General features: G+C 45.6%; 1 protein-coding gene across 2 annotated transcripts in view; it reads right to left on the bottom strand.

Moving 5' to 3' along the window:
* Positions 1–12,920, bottom strand: part of MDFI (MyoD family inhibitor) — a 124,073-nt gene that overhangs the window by 40,204 nt on the left and 70,949 nt on the right. The window contains exon 1 of one of the 2 annotated variants that reach the window (XM_069238405.1): positions 4,750–4,819. The exons of the other annotated variant lie outside the window; for it this stretch is intronic. Within the exon in view, the coding sequence (XP_069094506.1) occupies positions 4,750–4,759 (10 nt within the window). The 5' untranslated portion in view covers positions 4,760–4,819. Of the gene's footprint in view, positions 1–4,749; positions 4,820–12,920 lie in introns of those variants that run through there. 2 annotated transcript variants of the gene reach the window in all.

Here is a 12,920-nt window from a genome sequence, read left to right as displayed (position 1 = left end):
CCCAGGGTGTGGAAGCTGAGTTTAAAAATAAATTATACAGGGACAATGAGAGACAGCTCACACATATAATTATAGCCGAATAAGAGAGCCTAAGTGTTAGAGAGTGAAGTGTGGTGTGGAGGTGTGGAGGAAGGAGGTGGGGTAGAAATGTATTTACAAGAGTTACAACGTGAAAAAGAGAGAGTAGAAAGACAGGCAGGGGCAAAAAAGTGCTGGGGGAAACATAGGGAAAGTGTGAACGAACCCTAGGAATAACAAACCCTGGGAAGTTTAATCTAGTCCAGAGACAGCTGTACTTACCTTAGTACCCTGAGTTACCTTTTGGAGATGCAGCCATATAATTCCAGTTATGGAAGTCACTCCTGCTTTTGGAAATACTAATATTTCCATGTCGAATTTGTTAAGAATAGGTTAATTCCGCAAACAAATGTGAAGTTAAAGTTTGGTTGTGCTTAGAGGAATTCACCTACTTACTACATTTTATTCTGAGGGTGATACAGAAACGGAGCAACCAGTCCGATTAGTAAGACACCTGGTGTTGGCACTGTAAGAAGTGGAAGGGGCCAGTGGGAGGCATAGAAGGGAAATTAAGATTTGCAAGGCCCCAAATCTGGAGACCATAATGTAAAAGTGAGTGCAATCTGTGGAAGGCTTTAACTTTCTTTTTGCAGTGTTATATAGCTTGAATTTGACCCGAGATGCTTTACACGCGCACCAACTACATTCATTGTGTTTTTAGGTCAAGGCTACCAGGGCTCATGCACTGCTCTCTCGACGTGCTGTAATCTACTCTGTGGGCTTTAACCACGACCATCTCACGCCCATCACTTTCATTCGTTCCTTGGCTTGCCTTTCAAAAGTACCTTGATTTTGTCGGTAAATGCTTTATGTTTGTCCCGCTTTTAGGCTATTTTGTTACCGCATCTGAGACTGACCCTCTTACATGGATTTTTGCAAGATCAGCCATATACCATAGTGTGGCGCACTACTTTTTTCTTTTGCCTCTTTACGTCGCGTTATGGGGCCATATGTTGTTTCTTCCTTGTTTTTGGGCATGCTGCTGTTTCTTTTTGGTGTTTGCGCCCAAAGGCTGCAAGCTGGAGGGGGGTTCTTTTTCACTTATTTTTTTGAAGTTTCATATAGAGCGAACTCAATTGGAGAAGCGCTTCACATGAGTACGACTTTTGTACAAGTTTAGCAGTTAAAAAATATGCAAACTGGCTCATTTTAAACAGAAAAAAATACAGAAATCTTCAATGCGGCTCTCTCGGCACACCGGGAGAGCCGATACTACAATTTTCACTGCACTCCAGATACTCGCCCCATGATGCTTTGAGGGGCATTTCTTTTACAAAACATTTCAGCCCATAACTGAGCCTGTGGGGGTCTTGCAACAGTGTGACCACCACCAAAACAGTCAGCGTAACATGCTCTTTCTAGGTCATCTCTGGGTCCCCACACTAGGTTGGGGGGACCCCAAAATAATAACCTCTTCCACCATTCAGTGTCTTTTTAAGCTCTCATCAATGGAACTTTTGTTTTACAGCTGAGATAGGTTCTGTTTTTCAGCGCCTTGTTTGTAAAATTATGGCAGTAGGCCTGAAAATGTGTAAGGCACTTCACACTCTAGGGGCTAAATATATGGCTATAGTGCATTACTTTCTACCATTCTCTTTTCATTTGGTTATGCCTTCTAGGGTTACATGACCATGTTTCTTCCAAATGCTATTTTTATTGTGGAGCCCTCTAGGGGCTGTTCTAAGCATTACAGTCTAATACCAAGTGTATGAAGGAATGCACAAACACAAAGTTTATTTCTGATAAAGGTTTTTATTAGGTTTACATGATGACTGTATATGTTTTATAGATCTCTCCTTATTGCAATTATTACCATGATTCATGCCAACTTAACATCCTTATTACACTATGACAGTTTGAACAGTCTCTGTTGATTGCACAATGTCAGCTATAGTATGTTCCATCAGCCAATGTAATGTACTGTATGGCTAAATCCTCATAAGGGCCCAAAGGCGAGACGTATTGGCTATGGCAATGCTTGTTTATTTAGCCAGGGAGATTAAGTGATTTGCCCAGAATCACAGGTTGTTGAACCCCGCCGAGACTCGAACCTGTCTCCTTAGTTCCGAAGTGAGCATCTCTGCGGTTAGCCACATCATCGCGACACGGTTTCAGCTTGTATTTTTGGAGGGCTTTTTCTATTGCTATTTGCGATCTTAAAAAATCAGACAAAAATGACATAAGCAAGTACTGCCAGGGCCCCTGGGTGGGCCTGTACTCTCAAAAAGTCAGCGGACACAGCCCATTTCCCTACCCAGTCCCCGTCGCTGTCTCATCCCTAGTGCTCACAAAGCAGTTGAATGTACTACGGGCTTCTCTCGTCCTGCTGACGCTGCTAGGAATTGAGGGCGTCGGGTTCTTGTGCCCGGGAGACGGGAAGGAGCGACGGTACTGGGAAGCAGCTCTGAAATCGTGTTAGACAGGGAATGAGGCAAAGGGCTGTATTTACTCAGTCTGAAATTAATGCAGCGGCGAGTCTGAGGGCGGGGGGCGGGAGGGGCACGGAGGAGGGAATGCTGCACCTCAGAGCACGATGGTATGAGAGAGACACCTGAACCCAGTAACCGAGACCGACTGAATCGTTACACCACCAAAGGGAAGTTTAACATGGAAATTGCTTGAGGGGCACCAAAAACGTGACGCTTGCAATGCTGCTTACTTAGGCCTTTTAGCAAGCTGAGACCTTTTTAAACAATTCTGCTTATGCAAATACTCTAAATCATACTTTATGCGACTAAAATATTATCTTTAGGGCGGACAAGTCTCCTAGATTGTGAGGAAGCTGGTTACAAAGGATGACCCCTCTCTCTGCCAATGTGCAATCTCTTACAGAGGTGTGTCTAAAGACTGACTGCTCCAGTAGCTTGTGATCTAAGGAACAGCTCGGCCTTACTGGCACATTACACGTTAATTCAGCCACTTTCCAGGCAACCGTTTTTGTAAAATCGCTATAAATTTTAGCTGACTGTTTCCCCTGACAGAAAGCTAATGCAGACCTCAGAACTGTTTTTTTGTTTTGTTACACAGGATGTAGTCAACACCAGAAGGAAGCCATGGATAATCAGTCTAAGACTGCAAGCGTTCAGTAAATCCTCCAACCAGGTAGGCCGGCACCCAACAGGTACTCATGATCGTTACTGCTGCAGTGCTGGTGCTCAGGAAGTCCTCCGGGGGGGGGTGCGCAGTGCTTTAAATTACAACAGAGTACCTGCACTTCTATTTTTCCATTTCAAGCACTAGGGTGTGTTGGTGCCCGACAACACTCACCCTCATTATTGTTAGAGTGTACAAGGCGGAAGCCCATGATAACATGTTTTAGGCCGCGGTACTTCAGAACACTGTTCAGTGAAGTAGTGAGGGCAAGACAGAAGCGAATGGCCATCAGTGTTACGGGATTTTGACAAGTACATGTCCTACAGCTGTTCATTGAGCATGATCCTTTGAGTGCAGCATGCCGCTCTTAAGCCAGCTCAGATTAGTCTACGACAATGCTAGTTCAGAGGAAGGAGGAAACAAGGACGTGTTACAGTTTTTTTTCATGAGATGAGTCCCACAGAATCAAGATTGCACCTCCATACATGTTACCACCATCTAGAATTAGTATGAAAACTGGTAAACCAAGTTAGTTAGAGTGTGTAATATCCACAGCCCACTCAAACCTTAGGGACGAAATATCTGAATATACATCATCAGTGTCACATGTTGAAATGTTTGGCAGCTTCAGGTGTAGACGTTTTACAAACAGCGAGAACCATAAATCAAAGATATCCATCTTATATTTCTCGAATGCTAGAAAATACCAGAACTGGGATATCCTACTGTAACCCACCAAATATAGTGTTGTTGAGCCATCTGCAGGGATCAACGGAGCTACCTGGGGTATGGTGCATGAGGTGAGACTCGGCACTGACAAGACCCTGCTTAGAGTGCAGACGCAGATGGTGTGAGAGGGAGGTTTGGTCCTTCCCTTGATCAAGTCATAATTTCACTTGTGACCTGACCACATCTTGTTCATGACTGAACTGTCCTCCCATGTGATCACGAGTTCTTTCCTGCCACCCCACCGTGAGTTCTTCTGCAGTCTACTTTCTAGCTTCTTGCCTCTGCAAACTCTCTCCCCACCAGCAGCCTTTTCCCGAGCACCACAAGTGCTCTCTTCTCCGAAAATAATTCAGTCTCCACCTGCCCACATTGCTCCCTGCCAAATTATCCACCAGCTTCTACAAATGCCCGTATCTGGTCTTTGCCTCCCATGTCCACATCTGTTCTCAGCCAGGGTTGTGCTCACCATTTACCCACATCTGGTATATGTCCCCATGGCATCATCATGTGCCGCAGTCTGTCGCCTCTCCCCACTCGCTCAGCCAGTCTCCACTTGTCTCACTAGGTGTCCACATCTGATTTGTGCCTCCACTGGCCTCGCCGTGTATGCACATCTGCTGTGAGTCCCACCAGTCTCCTTTGCCCACATTTTGTCCCTGCTCGGACTGCGCGCTATCCGCCTGTCCCCCCCCCCCCCCCCCCCTGCTCATATCAGTTTCGCTCAAGAGTTTGCCTTGCCCATGTGGCTACATTGGTCCTTTTTCCTTCCTACTCAATATCACACATCTGTTTCCTTGCACCGCTGGCCTCCTCTATGGCCAGATCTGATCTTTGCCCCACCAGACTTACGTGCCCACATTATGACCGTACCATGCCCGTTTCCCCGATCTCTTCTGTCCAGCGACAGTTTCCCTGTACTGCTCCCTGTCCGAGTAGTTAACAGAGCCCTACTCCCACGCACCCCCACCCACTTAGGCCTTTTCATGACGAGCGTACATTTGCTCTTTGCCGCACCCCCCGCGGTCGCTCCCTGTGACTACGACGCTGTGCCTGCGCCCACCCGCCTCCGTGGTGTTCGCATCTGCTCCCTTCCCGCAGGCCCCGCCCCTCTGCCTCCCCGTGAGTCTCACATGGTCATGGTTTGCGGCGGCCCCTGGCTAATCACATGCTGCTGGCAGCTCATATTTATATCGCGGCGCTGGGCACAGACTCGTCAAGGGGAAGTTATTGTTCCTCCACTGACGGTAAAAACTCAGTGTGAAGTTGCTCAATATGTGAGGACCACCCCTCCCCTCCTCGAGCCTTTAACCGGCATCACCACACAGACGGACAGATGTTAGAGTAAGCAATGGCACAGAACAGAAAAAACAACGTTAACAAACACTGATAAAGCCAGTAGATCTAGTTCCCGAAGAAGATGGGTGAAATGTGAAAGTGTCAAAGGGATGAAAATGATTTTTGGGGTATTTTTAACTTTATAAACTCCCCAAGATGCATACGAAGGAGGCAAATGCTGTACGCTTTTGCGTTATTTTACATTTGTCATTGCTACAATGCAGTGGTTTGTTCTAGAGGTAATATGCCCATGTTATGTCATGTTAGAAATATATTGTCTTTGGTATTGCATCAGAGAGCTACAATAGTGCAAATATATGACAGCAACGGCAGGCCACTATAAACGTGGTTCTAAGAGACAGAAGCGAGTGAATCAAGAGCAAGGCAGTTGGCATTGTTCATTTCATATCTGGGTACTATAACTGAATTGCCAACGGTAGTTCAGGCGGTTTGTGGCTGAATGCCGCATTCTTTCTTAAAACGTAATCTGTCTAAAACGGGGAGAATGCTGGCCAGACATATCACCATCGGGGCAATAACGCGTTGGCCCCATTTGAAAGGTTTGTGCCCTCATCTCTTACCCCCAGTCAGAGATTTGGCCATTCATGTCGACGCCGACTTTGTCCAATCAAATTGACCATGTCATAAACTCATATTTCTTCCTGGGAGAGTTTTTTTTGTAGAATGTTGAATTGTCTTTCTTTCAGCCAGAAGATGATCGCTAACAATTCTTTTTATTCATTCAACTCTTGAGTTTGCTAACTATCTTGGCTTACTGAAAAAAAAAAAGATTTTGCTACGCTTTAGCCTCTGCTAGAACTTTTGCTGCATGTAGAAGTGTCAACACCTCTCTGGGTGCATTGTGTTTTTTACGGGCAGAAACCTTTTTCCTCAATTAATGATTCATGACATATGTTCCTTATAGAAATTTGTGATCAATAGTACATTTCTGGCTTAAGATTCCTAAATTTAAGTTTAAGACTTAGGGGAAGTAGGTCCTTCCGAGTTCAAGGCTCCTTGTTAAGGATTCCTTGCCCTTATACTTACGTGCAACATGATCTCACTGTAATTTCTAGAAAGAGCTTAAAGCTTGACTCTTTTAAGTCCCAGGTTTTTCACTCTGCAAAGTTTGCCTATATCTCAGTTCTCCATATTGGTTCCACTTGCTAGATACAGAGACACATCTAGGGTATTCTTGTTGAACTAAATTTAGCCTAAAATAAATAAATAATGTCAATGTTGTTGTTATATATGGTACAACATCATGGACTATCAAAACATATACAACATTTTTTTTTTTTTTTTGTAGAGCACCTCATGAACTCTGCTCTTAAATGTCATAATCGAGGAAAATGAGAGACGTGAAGTAAAGTGATTTGAATAAGATGACACAATTTGGTCAAGATGGGATGCTTGAACTGGCATTTGAACCAAGGTTTCCTGTTATATGTGGTGCAATTTAGCTACTGGATTTATATTTTCTTCTCTGTCCCCTGTACCAACAAAGGACAGTACTTTTCGTTCAGTTCTATCGGATCTAAACACTATGATAAATAAATACGTGGTCACATGTTAAATCAATGTAACATAAGAAGTCTTTATTAAAAAAAGTGCAAAGTGAAATTAAGGGAAGGTAGGACACTATATTTGTATCACTGGCTGCCTGTGACTTAACAAAGAGACCAGCTTAAGGAGACGCTTAATACCTTGGTGATGGCAATTACACATGCTAGTAAAACAGAAAGGTTTTGTATTTCCCGGACAATTGGTTTTCAACTGTAGCTAGTCAAATATGGAGTCCAATTTAGCCATGTCACAGAACTCACGTGGTCTGAGGACGCCATCATTCACTTCACCATAGCTCCTCCCACTGCAGCTGGGGCAAGGTAACAGGGATTCAGTGGACTCAGGCCCTCAGCAGCACCAAACCAGCACCCAATCAGACCTACAACATGCTGCCCAGAACTTCTCTGCATGGATCACCATATGCGCCGACAGTCGCCCCATTGAAACCAGCAAAAGCCAACAAAATCTCAAAACACGTCAGCTGGTACACCCCAAAGTTCATAACCACAAAAGGCAACTGCTACTGACTCAAGAGATGACAGTGCGCCACAAGGAACCCGCCGACAAAGACGCTCACAGAGCAGTCCACAGCAATTACCACTTGCGCATCAAAGAAGGCAAGAGAGCAGCCATCACAGCCCTCATCAATACAGCAGCCACCTGCTTTTCAAAATAGTCAAGGAATTCTCCCAACCGCAGTCACAGAGTCCACAATTCATCCCCCTCCCCAAAACTCTGCAACACCCTCTTGGACTACTTCCACAGCAAGATTGCCAAATTCTACAACAACTTCGACCCCCAACCCATCGCTCCCAGCCTCCACCGCCTCAGCCAGCCGGCGCACACCAGCCGAATGATTGCCACATGATCTACACTCACCACACAGACCACAGCGGCCATCATGTCATCTATCCATTCCAGGGCACCCCTGGCCCCACTGTCTTTTCAACCTCAGAACTAGCCAAATCTTGCACAGAACTCACCAGTATCAACTCCTCCATCACCACATCGGCCTTTCCAGACAGATGTAAACACAGAGAGGTCAGACCTCTTCTAAAGAAACTCTCCTCTGACCCAGTGAATTAAAAAATTATCGACAGATCTCCTTGCTCCTAGCAGCTCATCGAATACCTGGAACAAAACAACATGCTTGATCACTCTCAATCAGGATTGCGTGCCAACCAAAGCACGGAGACCGTGCTGATCGCTGCCACAGACAACATCAGACAATCCTTAACCGCAGAGAGATTGTAGCCCTGATCCTCTTCAGCCTCTGTGCGGTGTTCAACACCATATCCCACCACACCCTCATTAACACACTCCACAAAATGGGCATACAGCAAAACACCCTCAAGTGGATTGCCTTCTTCCTTATAGGATGCACACAGAGTATTTGCTGCCTCCCTTCACCTCCAAACCCAAGAATATCATATGCGGCATACAGAATAGGCTCATCCCTCAGCCTCGCCTTCTTCAACACCTACATGACCCCCCTCGCAGACACTGCGAGGTTCCACGACCTCAACATAATTTCCTATGCAGACAACACTCAACATATCCTCTCGCTCACTGAAGACTGCTCCACCACCAGAATAAACTTCTGCAGCACCATGACCAATATAGCCAACTGGATGAAAGCAAATGGCATTAAATTCAACTCCAACAAGACAGAAGTACTTATCTTTGGGAAAAACACATCCATATGGGACCACAGCTGGTGGCCAACAGAACTACAACCATGCCAATAGACCATGCACGCAACCTATGCATCATCCTCAACAGCAAGCTGACAATGAAATGACAAATCAATGCAACTGTCTCCTCCTGCTTTCTCACCCTCCACACACTTCACAGAATCTTCAGATGGATCCCAGTCAACACTAGAAAGCTGTCCGTCAGGCCATCGTCACCAGTCACCTCGACTACAGCAATACACTCTACGTCGGCATCCAGTACCATCTGCTCAGAAGACTGCAGACCATGCAGAATGCTGCAGCCAGACTCATCCTGGACCTCCCCAAACAAACCCACATCCCCCCCACCTCAGAAACCTCCATTGGCCCCCATCCAGAAGAGATGCCAGTTCAAGATCCTCACACATATCTACAAAGCCCTACACAATCAAGGACCGGCCTACATCAACCACCGACTCAACTTCCATCTACCCTCAAGCCACCTGCCCTCCTCCTCACTAGCCCTTGTGCACACACCCCACATCCATCGTAGATGCAGCGGAGGCCTCTCCTCCTACATTGCTGCCAACACCTGGAACGACCTGCCCCTTCACCTTCGAACTGCACTCTCCCGGTGGACTTCAGAAAGGAACTCAGACCTGGCTTTTCGAAGGAGACCCCGCACCCCCAGCATCCAGATACCCCTAGGGGTGACAGTGTTGCACTGTACAAATGAAATGATTGATTTCACATACATGTTGTCCACCTCATTGCTTAAAAATATGTTTAGGTTGAAGTGCACTCTTGTGGATTATAAGTTTCTGCTTTTCTATCTCATGCTCAGCAATTGTTTTGTTCATTAGAATGGCATTAGGGAGGGAAATAGGCAATGCATTGGGTGCTAACCTGAATATCTCTTGACAAGTCAGTCCCTATTTTTAACGGCCAAGCCAGAACCAGACATCATTCTGAGTAAGGTTCAAAACTTGCTTGACTCACCCGCTATGATTACTTCTGTTCTAATCTCTAGAAAACCTTAAGAAAATGAAAAGAGTTTTGTGCATGACAAAGAATATCACAAATTTGTTTCACAGTATGAACTGAAACATGCTCTCTCTATATTACTGCTGTGTCCATAATCGTGAACATTCCGCCCACATCAAGAACAGCCAGTCCTTAATTTGTAAAAGAATAAGTGCCCAACGCTTTCCTCAGAAGTTCGGCATGCTAGATACCAAGGCTGATTGCTAGACAGTCTTGATTCCAAACCATGCCTCTTTCATCCACCACCAGACATTCCCAGCCCTTTCATGTCACTCTTTCGGGTTCCTTTTTGATCTCTGCTGTCTCCCTTTGTAACAGTTGTTCTGTCTTACTCTTCTGCTTTTTTCTCCCCTTGTGTGCTTTCTTCTCTCTTGTTGTGGGTCAAAGTCGGATGAGAAAAATCTGTGCCTGTCCGCAAAAAATGAGTGCCAGTGGGCACCACTTGCAACTACCATCTCAAATTAAGCACTGGAAACAGCTCTCTAATACAGGATGTGATGACGTGGAGTTGCTGCCACAGCTGCTTATTATACAGTTGGGTGACTGGGTTTGAGTTTTGGCGTGAGTTTAAGATTCTGGGCAAATCACTTAATCTCCCCAAAATGAACGTGTCCTTGTGTAATGAAACTAGTGCTCATGCAAAGTGATCTAATATCTCTCAGTGGTGTTTGCACTATATAAAACTTGAAAAATAATTTAAAAAAAGGACATGTGTATGCTTGTTTTTCTGCAAAGCATCAGTAGCGCAATACCAAACACACAGAAATCAACACCACTTTGGAGTGCATAGGAAACCATGTAGAGTTGCACGTAGCAACATTGTTAATCCAAAAAGACAGCCTTGTAATATTCAAGGCTGCATGTTTTCTTGCTTCAAGGCATCATGGCGAAAAGTGGAGCTAGGTCTAAAATTCACAAAGCTGCAGGGAGGATATACCAGAAGCCAGCACATGGTACCATTCATACAAACACTTACTCTGCATGATCCTCAAGAAACCACAGCCAAGCTTCAGAGAAAACTCCAGCGAATCCAGAACGCAGCCGCACATCTCATCCTCAACCTCCCTCGCCACGAACACACCTCCACCCATCTCAGATCCCTACACTGGCTGCCTATCAACAAAAGGATCATTTTGAAAAATCCTTGTCCACACTCACAAAGCCCTCCATGACACTGGACCGGCCTACCTCAATGAACGAATCAACTTCCACAAACCAACTCGACAGCTCTGCTCAGCCGCCCTCGCTATAGTTCCCCACATCTAACACACCACCTCCGGTGGCAGATCCTTCTCCCACCTTGCCGCCAAAACCTGGAACTCCCTCCCCACCAACCTACGCAAGACCCAGGACCTCCTAACCTTCAGAAAGCACCTCAAAACATGGCTTTTCGAGCAGTAACCTCCCCCCCCCCCCCAGCGCCTTGAGACCCTACCGGGTGAGTAGTGAGCTTAAGAAATGTATTTGATTGATTGATTGATACATAAACTCTTTTTTGAGGGTTTCAATGAGTTACACAGAGGAGCATGTTGTGGGAAAGGAAGTATTTTCTTTGCAAAGAACATGAACCCTCAGTGAGTTAATGTGAGGACTTTTCTTGTCATCCTTGAGCAGTGGCTGGATACTGGGAAGAATGCACTGGGCATACTCGTCTACAAGGACAGCCAATAAAGTGGCATAACAAAGTTATTCCCTGTAAAAATTGGGTTATTATTTGGGGTAGGCAGAGGTCCACATCAGGCTCCAGTACAAGCTCAGTTGCCACTGATTGGCTGGGTACTTCCAGGAAAAGGCCTCTTGCAGCTTGTTGCCATCCTGTAGCTAAACAAGACGTCTGCCAACTGACCTCTGGAGTCCACTTCTTTGTCCTGGAAACAAGAAGGAGCAAATCCAATCCTTCAGGACTCCTCTCCGGGTCATAGACAGTAGTTCCTGTCCTCTTCGGTTCTTTCGCCAATCCAGAACTTTTCTGACATGGGTACCTGGAGGTGCCTTATTTATGGCAGGGACAAGCAGAGGGGCAGGGAGTACTCTTAGGTAAACCAGAGACCGAAGTCTGGTAGGGCAAAGGTAGCCAAAGGTACGGTCTTCCAGCAACAAGGTAGTGGACGTAGAAGAATTTTATTGGCATCTTGTGCTCACCCTTTCAAGTTTGTCCCAAGTGTTACATTTGGCTAAACAGACCTGTCATCCAAAATGTTACACTGTAGTGTCATTAAGGGTGCCCACTGCCTCCACCCTGCATATTCTGTGGAGCTCAGAGGGGTCATTTCTGCCCATTCAAGCCAGCTTATTGTTTTCTCCTGGAAGGCATTTCACATGTTTTTTTATAAATAATAAATCCAGGACTTTTAAAGCACAGCAAATCACCTGTGTCTCACAGTGCTGAATTGTAGGCATGGGGAGATTGAGTGATTTGTCAAGAATCACAGGATGTTGAAGTGATGCAGAAACTCACACCTGGTTCCTGCAGCTCTGAAGTCGGCAGCTCAGGCCGTTACGCCACACTCTCTCCTTTCCATGCCTACTCACGGCTGAGCAAAGGCTGAGAGCTGACAGAGACTTATGCTAATTAGCTTTTTGTCATTTCAGGCAGGGTAATCTTCTAAAAATTTATATTTATTATTAGCTACTAAAAGTCCAATTTCACAACTGAATTGGATTAAAATAACTATTAAAAATCCTGGTTTAATTATTCTTCTAACTGGTCTCATTCCTGAGATACTACATTAGTATTTTAATCTGTATTCTGTTTTTCTACATATGACAGCTAGGCCTACCAAATTGGAAATGGCTTTTAGAGTTTGTCACTATAGGGACATGGTAACATTAAGTTTCTACATGTCCCTCTTTTTAAATACCATGCACCATATCTTGTGTGCGACAAGGCTTACATAGGGGGGACATTAATATTTGAAAGGGAAAGTTTTACTTGGTAAAAATGTTTATTTTAAAAAGTTATTCAGCAGATTTAAACTGCAACAGCCAGTCTACAATGGTAGGTCTGAAGCCCAGGTGTGGTTCCTCCGCTATGGCAGAGGAGCGCCACCCCGCCAGCAGCAGCAGCGGCAAACCTTTAACAATGAAACAATAATAAACTATGTTTATTATCGTTTTATTGTTAGAGGGGCGGGGCCATGGGGTGTGACAGAGACGGAGGGGAGTTCACAGCACTTCCCTCAGTGCGTATGTGTGTTTGGACGGCCGTCTCTCCAACTGTGTTCCTGGGTTGGAGAGAGCAGGCAGAGGCTTCCCGTCTGCCTCAGAGCGCCAAGCCAGGGCGCTCCGGCCAATCCGAACACTGCTCTCATGCTGCCAGCAGCATGAGAGCAGCGTTCGGATTCGCTGCAGGGGAGGCTGGGAGCTTGTGCCTGTAGTGGAGGCTGAAGAGCGGTGCGGCAG

The sequence above is a fragment of the Pleurodeles waltl genome, chromosome 6 (assembly GCF_031143425.1).
Source record: "Pleurodeles waltl isolate 20211129_DDA chromosome 6, aPleWal1.hap1.20221129, whole genome shotgun sequence".
In the NCBI taxonomy this organism is placed as follows: domain Eukaryota; kingdom Metazoa; phylum Chordata; class Amphibia; order Caudata; family Salamandridae; genus Pleurodeles; species Pleurodeles waltl.
Note: the sequence above shows the minus strand (reverse complement) of the source record. Positions and strands in the feature narration are given on the sequence as shown.